A 16,174-nucleotide genomic window follows, 5' to 3' on the forward strand; every position below is an offset into this window, starting at 1 on the left:
TTTATTTTTCACATATTACTCTCACAAGTTCCGTGACATTTCGACCTTGTAATTTTTTAAGTAAATGTTTTTGTTTATCTATGAGGATCTCACTAGAATAGTATAATCAAGGTATGTTTATATTTTATGAATGAAATAGTAACGCAAAAAAAAAATATATTTGTGTTTTATATTCCTGCCGAAGACTTTTATTTTACCTTTTCCTTCTACACAAGTTTGGCCAAGTAAGAATTTAGGGCTCTCAATTTTATTTTGACTTCTACAACTTCTACGAGGCCATGTTTGGTATCGTTTTCGTATAAATTCGCAGTACCAAATTTAGTTAAGGTATCACATTGACACCATTCCGAAGTAAAAACATATAAACTTATTAAAATACTTTCTTTTAAACTCCTCTTCACGCTTAAACTGCTGAACAGTTTTAATTTAAATTTGATACACATATATTTTGAGTCCCGAGACAGGATATAATAAGTTATCTCAAAAATCATCCTTTAAAGGTGTGAAATGAGGTGTAGGGGGGAATTCAGAATTGACTTTTTGAAGTTAATACTGTTTAAGTTTAGGTTTGAAGTCATGTTTTTTCATCATTTTTAACTAAATCAAAGATGTAGACCATCCCAAATTTCATATAAATCGGTTCAGCGGTTATTGATTTCCCGTACAAATTTCCACGCCACTTTTCACACCTTCAAAAAATGATTTTGGTTATAAGATCTATCCTATGTCCTGTTCCGGGACGCAAACTATTTCTATACCAAATTTCAACGAAATCGGTTCAGCTTTTAAGCGTCAAGAAGAGTTTCAAAAAACCGGCCAAGTGCGAGTCGGACTCGCGTATTAAGGGTTCCGTATATTAAGTCCGACTCGCGCTTGACTGCACATTTCTAATAGGTTTTCCTGTCGTCTATAGGTAAAGAACTATTTTGTGTATTCAGACGGACATACATACAGACGCACGAGTGATCCTATAAGGGTTCCGTTTTTTCCTTTTGAGGTACGGAACCCTAAAAAGATTTATTTTTATTTTGTGGAATGGTGTCAATGTGATATCTTAAATGGATTCAGCACCCCAGATTTATACGAAAACGATACCAAACACGGCCTAGCACCTTCACTGATATAGATATATCAAGATAAAATTGAGAGCCCTAAATAAACTTTCCAGAGGCGATATCTCAAAAACTATTCAACATATCGAAAAAATTGACTGAATAAACTTGTAACAAATTAAATTAACTTTCATTTTGTATAAGTGGCCATGTCGCTGAGATGCATAGTTTCCGAGATATAATCGAAAAACGGGAAAATGGGACCTTCAAAGCCCCCTCTCTCCCCCCCGCTCAAGGGCTACGGCCGGGGACTTTTGATATGTTCACCTCCTAACTTGTCAAACCGAGTTACGGAGTCAAAAATTGTGTTCCGAGCATTTCCCTCTACAACTTTTAGAGCATTCGTTGCCTGACCTAAGTAGCTTATTGAATTTCTTTAAAAACTTTTCTGTAAAAGGTTGACGGGTGTTGGGTGTTTATATGGTTTCGGTCGATTATTATCATTTGCATTGCCCATGATGACTTACTAGAATTACGAGCACACGAGACACTAATAGTAGTTTGACAAACCTTGGTTTTCAAGAGGTATTTTATATTGACATTTGCTGTCACAAATTTGCTGTCAGATTTAGTCGCAAACCGCACGCAAAGTGCACACAAATGTGTCGACACCTTGTTACGGAAAAGTGTAGACACGGCGACGACACTTTGTTTCGAAACAATTCTAGACACATTGTGTGGACTCTGTTACGACACATCTGACATTTAGTTACCACTTTGTGATTCTGCGACTGGAATGGTTATATGGGCCGTAGCTTTATAAGTTTATACACGGTCAACAGTGCTACTAGAGCCTGTTTGCTTTGAGCTTGAGCGTGTTCTTATTTTATTTTGAACGCATCTTGCGTATTTATTCTTTAATCCAACCATTATTTAAAAAATCGAGGTTTAGTTTTCTTAACAATTCTCTTCGATTGGTTATTTTACACAAGATGCATTGTCGTTTTAATGACGTAAAACAATTGCTAGCTACCATCGTAAACACTGTTAACTGACCATTTGCATACCTTACTGCAACGAGATAAAGTTTACCAATGGTCATTTAAGGTTGTTGCTCGTTTGCAAACAAGGTGGCAAATGCTAGTTATTGATATTGTTGCATTAAAAACTTGTAGACTGGACTGGGTATGTGAAAAATAAAATAATCACCCCCATTAAAATATAGCGAAATCGGTTCTCCTGTCGATTTTGAACGGACTGTTTTTAGGTTTCAAGTGGGTCTACTCATACCCATCCCACACTATACTCGTACTCATACCTAAACAATACTGCCCATACCAAACTATACTTGTACTCATACCCATGATACCCGCTACTAATATACCCGCACCTTCGCACCTATACCATATTCATATTCATACCATACTCGTAACCACACCATACTCATACTATACACATCTTCGTACTCACTTCGTACATCTTTGCGTATACCTTTACCTACTACATATTTGTCGGAACTGATAACGGAAAAAATAACTGTGTAGTCTGCCGTGCCCCCAGATTTATCATATAACTTAAATATTATATCGCGTTTATAATATTAGTAGGAAGTAGGATTGAATATTGCCCGTGTTACATACCTATAATGTTTCTCATCAAACTAGTGAGGATCTATGTGGTTTTTACCATTTGTGTATAGAACCCTAATATGCTTTAAGATTGCGAAAACAATTACTATTATACTGATGTTATTCAAAACTTGTTGTTCTAAAACCATTATTATCTAACATGTAGCTTAGTAACGCGAATAATGTGAATGCCGATTCAGAAATTTAGCACATAATAGCTGTGGCAGCAGCTTATATTCAGCACAGTCGGACGTCATTACGGTTGCTCATATTCTAACCTCTAAAATTAAATAGGAATTTAAAATGAACTGAAAAACCCATTTATATTCATTTATAAAACTAGTTTTATCGTAGCATAACTTGTTAAAGTACATTTTCTATCACTAAAACATCTAAACACCGCAAAAAAAATTACAAATTTAAAAGTGGAGTACTACATTTTCTATATTTACTTTCTAAACAGTGCATTATTTACGCGGCGCTTTAAAATTTTAAATAAAATGTATATATATATATTAACAGTAAAGTCGCATGCGCAATGAAATTGATGTTATGTAAACATCAAATCAATATATGGGTAATGTCCTCCTTATTTTGTATTCACTTCAGACACTACACTTTGACACGATCTCACAAATTAAAATGGAAGACAAATCATACACAAATAGCTGAATATATTTTCTGTAACAATGCACTTTTGAACCAAAAGCTGCATAACGTGTGACTAACTGAGTCATTCTATACAAAGCCGGATAACTTTGGTTTAAAAGCGGTATAGAAGCTTTTGACAGCCTCTATACAAGTGTTATTCAGCGATTCAATGTGTGGGCACACACTTATACAGTTATTACATTACTGTTATTCAGTAATAAGCGGCGTGGGCTAGCCCACTTTGCGCCCAAACCTTCTGTATAACGTCTGTATAAGCGCTTATACAGACGTTATACAGCTACCTTATTCAGCATACAGTACGGAATGATCTATTATTCAAACAATACTTTTGTGTTACTTGGGGTGATATTGATATGAATATATAAACGTCAGCTCTGTAGCGCATCATATTTAGCTCGTCTGACAAACATGGCGAACTTCAGTTATAGTTGCAAATAATAAATCCGCCTTTATTTTAAATTAATGCGGCATGTTTGCGGTAATCGTTAATACCCGCGGCCATCACTGGCTTAACTGAAAACTTCTGGTTTAACACATATATATTTTACTTACTAGCTGCGGTGATGTGGTTATATTAAAATAATATTCATACGAATTACAATAACGGAAACTTATTAATTACTAATTCAATGTCCGAATGACTTTTTTTAATTGATAAAAAATACACAATATTATTGTTAACCTTTTGGCTCAAAGCAATGTTTTGAAGCATTTGAAAAAAACTTTTTGTATTCGATTCAGTATCAGAAACTCTCTCACCATACATACTCGGTGCATGAGACGGACTATATATATAACTAAAACGAGTGACTTCCAAGTATATCGCGTTCATTAAGTTCATCGTATCTCTTTTAATAAAATTATATTTCATCAAACAGAGCAGATTCAAAATGGATATGTGCCCTGACGTGACCACGTTCGCGTGTCGGCGCCTGCTGCGGATGCTGTACGTGGAACAGTTGTCTCGCGCCCGCGTGTCCGTGACACCGCCCGCGGACACAGAAGAGGTTCCCCTCGTCGTGCTCGTCGGAGAAGAGGCCGTCGGCAAAGGTACCGTGAACACATTCTGCTGCGAAAGCTATAAGTGCTTGGTCATTCGCACTGATATTCCTATGTGTACCTACTTATGAGGAAAAGATATCGTCCGCATGTCTTGAATACAGCTTTTGTCGTCTTGAGGTCGCCCGCATAGACACGGAAGTTCCGTGTTTCGTGTACGTTGGACAAAATCCCTTTAGCATACTTGCCGTGAACATATTCCTGCTGATATATTCGGAACAGCTGTTACGGATATCCGTCACGCCCGCGGACACGATGGAAATGCCCCTCGTCATGCTCGTCGGACAAGAGGTCGTGCGCAAATATTAGCACACTGTTTCAGACTGTTGAATATAATGAATGTTATACGCGAATCTGTTTAAATTGTATTATTTCATTAATAACTATCGCGGTAACCGAAGACGATATAAATTCTATGATTATTTCGCAATCATACCTTGTAGTTTTTCTATGCATGAGCTGTTTAAACAAATCCCTCACATTTATTGTAAATCTTGTATTTTCCACATTACTACTTAACAAAGTCCCACAACCGTACAGACATAACTACGATCTACGATGTACCTACGCTGTACCTAAATAAGGTTTATCATGCCGGTCCATACGGAACACAAGGCGTAAATCGTCAGATGTCAACGCTGCAGTCATTTCTCATCTGGTGCCTTCCTTCTTGTTTCTTTTTTTTGCTTTCATACCATACTATGAGTCTATTAGTCCTAATTACGCAATAAAAGCATGTTACTTCCACCGTATGTTGTTGTTTAATTAAAATGTTTATGATCAGTAGAGCCACTTTGATAGTTGGCTATTAAATAGATATACGCCTCAATAAGGCCAAAGGGTCCTACAAGGTCTGGACAGAGCAAGTTTAACGGGCGCTCGATATTAATAGCTACCAAAACTTATTGATAGTAAAGGACTTCACTTCGAGTTCGAACTATATAGGGATGTTGCGGATATTCGCATCCGCATCCGCATCCGCGGAACATCCGCATGATTTTCAACATCCGCATCTGCATCCGCATCCGCACAAAATCGATGCGGAGCATCCGCATGATGCGGATGTCGACCAAGTCGGTAACAGGAACGTATTAGCGGTAGCGCCGGCGGCGTAAGTGCTAGGTAATTTCGTCATTATACACGGTGTGGCCTGTAACATGAGCAAAGAATTAAAACATAGATTGTACTCCTCAAACGGTGACACTTTTGTTCAACAACTTTTAAAAATTATGAAGTATTTAGACTCCCTATTTTTCATACAAAATAAATATTATCTTCAATGGACGCCATCGCCACGCCATATTATTGTGATTGACGTTGCTTGTCACGCCTTAAACATAACAAAATTCGCAATATATTGCGTCTTAGAATAAACTTTAAAGTGTAATAAAAATCAAACCACAAGTTATTTTTAAAAGTCGCTGAACAAATGTTGGTCAGTATGAGGAGTACAGCCTACAGTTTAATTTTTTGCTCATGTTACAGGCCACACCCGGTATATAATGAAATCGTCTAGATCCCGAAAAGTCGGCTAAGTTACTGTTTATTAAATAAAACGCACCTATATTCTTGCTCAAATACGTTTTGTTTTTTTTAAATAAAAAATGCTAAAAATGTGATATTTGACGTTTTTTAAGTACCAAATCTTGACATCCGCATCCGCATCCGCGGATGTGAGACTTAAATATCCGCATCCGCATCCGCGGATGTCAAAATATCTGCATCTGCAACATCCCTAGTTCGAACCAAGCGCCTGACCGTCTAGCCGACCGTCGACCGTCGACCATTCACAATACCCAATATTAAAGCTCGTAGTGAAATAACTAGAACAAATTAATATATGAACAATAAATGGAACTATCGAATATCTTGATCAAGTAAACCATATCATTAAGAGGGGACTAATGCAAAATTGTAGTTTTTTTATATTGAAATTTTATACCTACGTTTTAATTAAGGGTAAAATTAAATGTCATGAAAAAATCCCACGGAAACTAAACTATATATTTGCAAGGGCAAACTTCAAGCTAAATCTAAAAAAGCTAAAGTTGGTTCGATAAAAAAAAACAACGGGTTGCACTCCGGGAGTGCCGGCAGAAGTGAAAACTCAATGACATTGTAACAGTTTTTCGATCAGCGGGCTCAGCACGGTTCCATTTTTATCGACTATCACTATGCGCGTCCCTTTCGCACTTACATACTTGTTAGAACGTGACAGGCATGGTGACAAGGGATAAAAACGCGACCGTGCTAAGCCGCCAGGTCACGTGTCCGTCTTACGAAGCGTCTTACGTCTTACGCTCTCGCGAGTTTAACATTTTTTCCCCATCACAAAAAGTGCACAGCGCCGCTAAAGAAGTTTTCACTTCAAAAATCACGAAAACATGTCTAATTTTAATTCATTTTCAAATGTATAACGTTACCCTGCATAATATAGGTAGCATTATAATTTTAGTATGAAATAGCTAGTGATATAGCAGAGGGATCTGTATGAAGTGTATTTACTGAGTACCTAATAGAGATAAACGGTAAAAACCCGCGCGGTGGCTAAATCTTTCGTCGTAAATTTCGCGACGCGCTATTACCTATATCTTACCTAAATATATTGCCTTCTAATTTCCGGGCTTTACGCCCTCTCTTAACTAAGTGTAAATCGAAAACTACGACACAGAGGCCTATTCATATAGTAATTTCTTGTTATCAATTTGTTATAGATTTGATTTGTATTTAAATACACTAGTAACAGGCGTCCTACAAAGTTTTCCTCGCTGCATGCTATGAAACCTGGTTTACGTCCACTATAACCCATTCACGAAGCATAAACCTGTTGCAATATTGGTATGATACACCGTAAATGTTGCAGGCACTCTAGCGCGCCGACTTGCTGCCGAATACGACTCGAAGATAAAACTTGGCCGCCAGCACACAACAGCTGTTTTCCATACCCCGGTATTTATATAATTGATTGTTATTTCCAACAACGCGTTTTTTTTTCAAGCCTAAAGGCTCAGTTTCATTGGTCAATATAACTCGGTCGATATACAGCATGCGGTGACACCCCGCAGGAGATATAAATGACGACTGGTAAATTTCATAATGACATGAGTTATAGAAAAGCCGCAACTCGCACACGGGCCCTATCGACCAATAAACACAGTTCTCTGAATGCGTGCCTGAAGGCATCATGCGTTATGGAAAGCGCTTTTAGCGCTTCAGTGAATAAGATGAAATGCTAAAGAGCTCTAAACATAGACAATAAAACCGAAATAGTTAAATTTTAAGCTATAAAATGTGTCTCATAAAAATCCTAACATCTTATTCGAAGCAATGCGAATATTGAAACGTGTTTTAGTTAAGTTTTATGTGGTAAAAAAAGCCTCCCAGATGTTGGAATCCTTACGTTCGACACTAGCCTGGATAAACCCTGCTAAAACAGTTTGCCAACACGGCATTCTCGGAGTTGATCAATTATTTATTTAATATTTTATTATCCTATTTCAAATTTTGTCTTGCTCAGATTATATCAATTAGGTTTACTTTACCAGGGCCACTACATAGTAGTTTCTCGGCAAAAGTTCGATGACATGTTGCTCGCGGGCGAGTTCCTCACCTACAGTGAAATGGATGGCGAATCATACGGACTGAGTAAGTAACTAATATGTACATTTTCATCACACTTGCTCGAAAAAAAACTTATTTCACGCAGGTGTACTAAAGGACAAAGTCCTATATTGATCCCGCGGAAGTCATGGATTGAGAAAAACAAGTTTTTTTTAAGGTAGGTACCTAGTTAATTTTAGTAGGTACAGTATTAACTTTGAACATTGTATATATTACATTAGTAAAAGAATACATAAGCAATTATGTATCGTAGTGATCGTATACCTACAACAATCTAAGTAGGTACATTTTAATATTATAGTTAGGTAGGTTAATATTATTTACCTATTTACAATGGCATATACATCTATAACAAAATATTAGCCATGTCAAAATTATTAAATAATAGATTATACAATGTCAAAAAGAATTAATAAGATTATCCTTTATTTTACTTTTATATTCATATAATAAATGACTTGAATGAAAAAAAATAAGATATCTATCTATCTATAAGTATATATAAACCGGGCAAGTGCGAGTCGGACTCGCGCACGAAGGGTTCCGTACCATAATGCAAAAAACGGCAAAAAAAAAGGTCACCCATCGAAGTACTGACCCCGCCCGACGTTGCTTAACTTCGGTCAAAAATCACGTTTGTTGTATGGGAGCCCCACTTAAATCTTTATTTTATTCTGTATTTAGTATTTGTTGTTATAGCGGCAACAGAAATACATAATCTGTGAAAATTTCAACTGTCTAGCTATCACGGTTCGTGAGATACAGCCTGGTGACAGACGGACGGACGGACGGACAGACGGACGGACGGACGGACAGCGGAGTCTTAGTAATAGGGTCCCGTTTTACCCTTTGGGTACGGAACCCTAAAAACAAAGTCGTGTTTGTTCCAGCACCCATAACCCGAGAACGGCTGGACCGATTTTCATGGTTTTTGATTTGTCGGATTAGTCTCGGCCCAGAATAGCAGAATAACTGTTAAAACCATTGAAAAAATTGACGAAAACAAAATAATGAAAGAAAAAGCATTCCCATACAAAATGTTCCTAGGTATCTTACCTGTCAAACATTTGATGTTCATCCCGTCGATACGCTAAACTCTTACCTCAAATTAAAGAACGTATTTAAAAAAGGGTTTCGAACCGACAATATATATCCACAATATTAGGATTACGCCGTATTTGAGATTTTAAAATTGTAAAATAGTGACAGTAATGACAACGGATTGACATATTTATATTTATGCATGCACTATAGTGATGAGGCTAACCATAAGGTTACATCACGTTTGTCAAATGTAGCGATTATAAACGAATTAGTAGAATCGATTTTAATGCCGATTTTTGCAACTTTGTATTATGTGTTTGTTTTATTAAATAACCTTTTTTTCACATCGAATTTCATTTTATTGTCATTTGGTTTTTGTTTTAATTGTATCGTTTTTTTTTAGTCGATTTTCATCAACTTACGGAAATGTCATATGAATCGAAACGACAGACTTGACCACAGATGAGTATTAATCGAATAACTTTATATTCGACTAATTAATCGAATAAAAAAGTTGTTCGTCAATTTTTTCGTCGAATAAATTATTCGCGATTAATTTATTCGACCTAACATACGATTGAAATTGAATTAATCTGAATATTAATCGAGAAAATTTTAGATTAAATCTCGATTGAAAGTTGACAGGGGGTCATTTTTGTACGTAAAAAAAAGATGGCAGCCAAACACTTTGTCATAAAAGTCGTCATGGATGTCGTTTTATAGGTTTCAGGTAGTGCCGGTTTTGTAAATGATGACTGTTTTGGAATCCAAGATCTCTGCCGTGCACTTTGTCATAGTTTTAGGGAGTGCCGGTTTCGAAAATAATGACTATTTTGGAATCCGAGATGTCTACCGTGCACTTGATCATAAAAGTCGTCATGGATGTCGTTTTATAGGTTTAGGGAGTGCAGAATTCTAAAATGATGACTGTTTTGGAATCCAAATATGTCTGACATGCAGTTTGATATAAAAGTCACCATGGGTGTCGTTTTATAGGTTTTAGGGAGTGCCGGTTTCGAAAATGATGACTGTTTAGGAATCCAAGATGTCTGCCGTGGACTTTGTCATAAAAGTCATCATGGTTGTCGTTTTATAGGTTTTAGAGAGTGCCGGTTTCGAAAATAATGACTATTTTGGGATCCGAGATGTCTGCCGTGCACTTTGTCATAAAAGTCGTCATGGGTGTAGTTTTATAGGTTTTAGGGAGTGCCGGTTTCGAAAATAATGACTCCTTTGGAATCCAAGATGTCTGCCGTGCACTTTGACATAAAAGTCGTCATGGATGTCGTTTTATAGGTTTTAGGGAGTGCAGAATTCGAAAATGATGACTGTTTTGGAATCCAAGATGTCTGTCGTGCACTTTGACATAAAAGTCATCATGGATGTCGTTTTATAGGTTTTAGGGACTGCAGAATTGGAAAATGATGACTGTTTTGGAATCCAAGATGTCTGCCGTGCACTTTGTCATAAAAGTCATCATGGGTATCGTTTTGTAGGTTTTAGGGAGTGCCGGTTTAGAAAATAATGACTATTTTGGAATCCAAGATGTCTGCCGTGCACTTTGTCATGAAAGTTGTCATGGGTGTCGTTTTATAGGTTTTAGGGAGTACCGGTTTCGAAAATAATGACTATTTTGGAATCCAAGATGTCTGCCGTGCACTTTGTCATGAAAGTCGTCATGGGTGTCGTTTTAAAGGTTTCAGGGAGTGCAGAATTCGAAAATGATGATTATTTTGGAATCAAAGATGTGTGTTATGATAATTTGAAAACTTCGCGTTATATTCCACAAGCTTATTTGAATGCAAGACATTGACATATTTTAGTATAATGTTGCCTGTTTCGTACAAGTCATATAATAGTGAACCGATACAACAGATACTAACTGAAAAAAATTTAGGTACGTATACGTATTTGTTGATATAATGCCTGTAATACAATGATCGTATAATCCGTATTTAAAGTGCAAAACGTCATGGGTGTCGTTTTATAGGTTTTAGGGAGTAGAGGAACTGTGTATAAGACGGGGACGCTAAGGTAGAACAACGAAAAGACAGACTTATTATAGTAGTACAATTATTATTTATTTAAGGCACATTCTCTATTTAATAGACTATCATTTGGCACAAGTTTTAATGAGATCAATAATCAACATATTCTAAAAAAAACAATTTAGCAAACAGTAGAAAAAACCCGTCTTGCCCCACATATGGGATAAGACGGGGACGTCAAGTGGGGGCAAGATGGGGTCTAGCCTCTACTTGCGTGTCGGCTTAATTTGTTTTCCCTGTTTACTACTCCTCACAGGAAAAACAAATTAAAACCTCTTCCGGGTTCTCGTCATCCACTCCGGCACAAGCTGTATGTGCCCAGCGGCCACATTTCTGGCACTGCACCCAATTCTCAGACGATTTCAAGTATGAATGGTTCTCATCAGTGCAATAGAAACATATAACATTCTCTTTACCTTTGCCGCTGTCTTTGCCTTTGCACTTGCTATTGCTCTTGCCCTTTCGTTTCGGTTTTTTAGCCAATTTTTTATCAGCCGGTGTATTTTCTGATCTCTTACGGTGTTCCAAATCAGTTTTGTATGGCGTAGAAGTAATTATTGCCGTTTTACCCCTTCTGTATTGCTTTCTCGGTTGGTTCGCCTCAGTAGAAACCGCTGGAATTGGGATAATGTCACGGGGAGAGGCATTTTGGAAATGGGACGTAAGATTGCGGCAAGCTGCTCGAAGAGAATTACCTTCAGTGTCATATGAACACGAAGCCACAGGTGACGACATAACTTGCATCTCAATTTCTGTGTCTAACTGCTGGAGGGCTGGCTGAGTTGTCGAACCATGAGAGTTAGTAAGATTCGGCGTTAACATTTGCGGTGGAGTAACAGGAAAGTTATATGAGGCAAGATGGGGTACTATCCCGTCATGCCCCAAAACTTTTGCCCCGTCTTGCCTCGAACACCCATTTTGCAAAAATATAATATTAATAAAACATTCGTCAATATTCAAGTGCCAAGCGTCACATAAAACGATGCTCAATAATATCTTAAATACGATTCTAAAACACCAATAAGCACAAACTGATACTTACAATTTTATGAGTATAAATCCAGCCTTGAAAAATTAGATCGCGACCACCGCAAAACATGTTTCAACCTGTAGCTCCGACACGCGTGCACTCTCGCCTGCTGTTGACACCGGACTAATGGCGGCTTGCAAATGGCGTCCTGGCGGCGGTTGTGGTTTGTTTGTGTGGTTTCTGGTTTGGCGTATGTGTGCGTGGCCCCGTCTTACCCCGTGTCCCCGTCTTATACACAGTTCCCCTACCGGTTTCGAAAATAATGACTATTTTGGAATCCAAGATGTCTGCCGTGCACTTTGTCATGAAAGTCGTCATGGGTGTCGTTTTATAGGTTTCAGGGAGTGCAGAATTCGAAAATGATGATTATTTTGGAATCAAAGATGTGTGTTATGATAATTTGAAAACTTCGCGTTATATTCCACAAGCTTATTTGAATGCAAGACATTGACATATTTTAGTATAATGTTGCCTGTTTCGTACAAGTCATATCATAGTGAACCGATACAACAGAACTAACCGAAAAAATTTTAGGTACGTATACGTACTTGTTGATATAATGCCTGTAAGTAATAAAATGATTGTATAATCCGTATTTAACGTGCAAAAAAAAACAAATGCATACATGTACCTAGGTGAAACGAAGTTCACCGGGTCAGCTAGTAAATAATAAACAGTTGTACCATACTTAGTACTACAGAGTAGTAGTAGTAGTAGTAGAGTAAAAAAGTCAAATTATTAAAATTGAAATAACTTAAAAATAAAAAATAAGAACACTACATAAGGTACATTATGTCACTAATTCATACGAACCAAGTAAATAAATATTTTTGTTCAGGTTTAAATGCGCTAAAACGCTATGCGGGGCTCCTATTTCTGGACAGTTTCCATCGTTCAATAAAAAAATAACAAACATACTTAATTGTAGGTCGCGAAGAGGCATTTATATCGGACGGCAAGGTGCGTGTCTGCAGCATGAATCTCATAAGTGCTCTGATGCTAAAGCTACGAGGGCGACGTCCATATTTGATTCTGACCACATGTCATGACAAGAACGAATTAGCTGCCAGACAAATTATACGCAAAGCGTAAGTTATCTAATTTAGTTTGCAGTGTTAGACCCACCCCACACTAGCGCCTTTTGAGCGTCGGCGTCTAATAGTCAGCGCTATGGAAAATGGCGTCGCCGTGCAGTTGCGCCAACGTTGCGTCGAGCAGCAGCCATAGAGTTGACTAGACGCCAACGCTCGTGAGACAAAATACAAAAAAAATACAAAAAATACAAAATTCTTTATTACTTAGACGCTAGTCTGGGGTGGCTCTTATGGCGGCCACATGGAGGTCCTTTCTAGTTTAACAATTTGTTGTGGTCTTGGACTGGTTTGGATACGACCTCGACCGTCTTGGTGACCGAGGCGCGTGCGCGTCTCACGCACGACTTTCACTTCGCATTTTCACATGCACCAGTCAGCGTGAGCGATCTTCAAGGTCGTATCAAAATAAGATGATGATGGTTTTGCTTTGCAATCGCAATTTTAGATTGTGAGCGCTTTACATGCTTATCACACTGATGCAGATCCGCCGGTCACCGGTATATGATGAGCAATAAAGCGCCATGCGAGTAAGTATACGAGTATAACGCTCTCGCACACCGGAGAGAATTGCGGATTCGTATCCAATGTTGAAATCAAAACTTTACGCCCTGAAAAGTACCAGTCATTGTCGCTCTTAGGGGAAAATTCAAAGTCACCACTGCTGCCCAACCTTGGTTCCCAATGGTGGAGTGCATATGATGGCGTAGTTTGCTCTATGACAAAATATGCAAATATACGCTATGTTAATCTAATCAGAGACTCCTAATTTTGCTACCTACGGCTTCTATATATGTAGGTATTCTAACTTTTGTGAAATATTTTCAGAGTGCGCAACAGCGAATACGAGAAGCGCACGTCAAACGTACCAATCCCACAGACTTCCACGCTGCATGTGCTGCTTTCTGGACGCATTATCATCAACGGCATCCTTAATGAGATCATCATGGTATGTAACGGTGGTGGTGGAGCCGATATGGTGGTGAACATTTAACATTTCACCAGGCTGACATTTCAAAAATGATAATTGAATGTCAGTCTTACTCATCGAAAATAGAATACATGTTTGAAGTGCCGTATGTGGGAAATATATATCCCTTAGCCTGGTAAAGGGTTAAAGTGCGTCCAGATCTAGTGAACGTGCCGCAATACGCATCTTTGCAAAAGACACTTGCAAGACACCTCTTCGCAAGACTGCGCATGCATCCGCATATGACGAGGTAACAACACGTTTTCCAGTTCTTAACGGACGGTGAAAGCGGTCTATTAACCAATAGGCAACATAAGATGTTGCATAGATACTTACGGCACCGCGTTTAGGGGAGCACCAAAAATCGTATTTGGATGAGCCTGGGCACATCATAAAAATGCCTGGGACATCAACATTTCTTTAATCCAGCACTACTGAATTTTTCATTCACGTAGGTATAAGTCATGTATAAGTATAACCTTACTATTAAGCATAAACACAAACGAAAAATTTGGAGTTGTAAAGGAGGTAAAAATGGCTTCAAATAGTTCATTGTCTTTTTCTTCGCCAGTTCCTTTTTCCCGAACTTGTTTTGACACGCTATATTTAGATTTGATTTCGGCGGTGTATCTACCTGTTTTTTTTATTTTTTTATTGCCAGAGTCTGCCAGAAGAGAAGTACAAGAGCGAGTTTGCATTGGACTCCGAATGTTCGCTGCTTGTGGAGAGCAACATGCGCCAAGGGATGCGAGCATTCGTCAGAGGCCCCGACCTACTCACATTACTCACCGATTCATCCGTAAGTGATCGAGTCTAGTCGAGTCTAGTTGTACTCGGTAAGCATTTGGAATAACACACTCCTGTTAGTCTAAAGATTTTATTTAGCGGCTGCGTCTAAAGTTAATATAAGTTGGACGGTATCTTAAGAATCCAGGACAATGCTGGCAAAATGCTAATCAGGTGCCCGTAAATCACCAACTCTCTCAAATAATCTTACAGGCTGAAGCAGAGAATATCTCACACAAGTGACGCTCTGAAAATATCTTAACGGCGACTTTTTCATTAAGTACCTAATTATATTTTAAAGGAGCTTGACAACATATTACTACATAATATACCTAATACTCTTGAATTTACTTTTCTTGCAAAATTGAGTAATGCGAATTTCGATACGAGCTCCAACTCTCCCAAGAACTAAGAAATAGCTAGGTAGGTATTTTCCTTGCACAGATGAATTGCCCACGAGATGGCGCACAATAATACGGTAATAAGTACTCATTGTGCCTACAGGTGCGCAAGTTGCGGAAATTGCCAAAAACATGGAAAAGTTCATACATTTTTCCCGGGATCAAAGGAAACTTTGATTTTGGGAGTGGAAAAATTCGATTCCCTATTTTCGAAATTTTGCGACGGCACATCAGCAATTGTGCTCATCGCCATCAGGCATAAGTGCTCGCATAGATATGTAATTTACGTTAACCCTTTACCAGACTAAGGGATATATATATATTTCCCACATACGGCACTTCAAACATGTGTTCTATTTTCGATGAGTAAGACTGACATTCGTTTGTCATTTTTCAAATGTCAGCCTGGTAAAGGGTTAAAAACAAAATAAAAGATAACAGAATCACCAAATTAACATAAGTTGTTATACTTGTTTTGGTATAAAATAATGTAGGATACATGGTGCGCAATCAATCAATCAAATTTTATTTCAGGCAAAAAAAATATACCCATACAAAAACATTAAAATTAAAATAATTACAATGATGAGGCTCGTAGCGTAGTACCTTTGTATGTATTGTTTTTTTTGGAGAAGCCTTTGTTTTATTTTCTAATTGTTGATTGATGGTTTATTTGTTATCATTATTATATCTAATACAATTAACGCATTCACTGCCACCGACGTATATATGCGTCACCGTGACTTTCACCCTGTGCCTTCGACGCACAGAC

General features: G+C 37.9%; 1 protein-coding gene across 1 annotated transcript in view; it reads left to right on the forward strand.

The window, feature by feature from the left end:
• The window catches only part of LOC134797615 (uncharacterized), a 52,581-nt gene that overhangs the window by 14,990 nt on the left and 21,417 nt on the right, over positions 1-16,174 (forward strand). The window contains exons 8-13 of the mRNA XM_063769930.1: positions 4,231-4,402; positions 7,275-7,360; positions 7,957-8,056; positions 13,083-13,242; positions 14,074-14,194; positions 14,877-15,014. Coding sequence (XP_063626000.1) covers positions 4,231-4,402; positions 7,275-7,360; positions 7,957-8,056; positions 13,083-13,242; positions 14,074-14,194; positions 14,877-15,014 — 777 coding nt within the window. The remainder of the gene's footprint in view (positions 1-4,230; positions 4,403-7,274; positions 7,361-7,956; positions 8,057-13,082; positions 13,243-14,073; positions 14,195-14,876; positions 15,015-16,174) is intronic.

This window comes from Cydia splendana, chromosome 15 (assembly GCF_910591565.1).
Source record: "Cydia splendana chromosome 15, ilCydSple1.2, whole genome shotgun sequence".
Classification (NCBI taxonomy): domain Eukaryota; kingdom Metazoa; phylum Arthropoda; class Insecta; order Lepidoptera; family Tortricidae; genus Cydia; species Cydia splendana.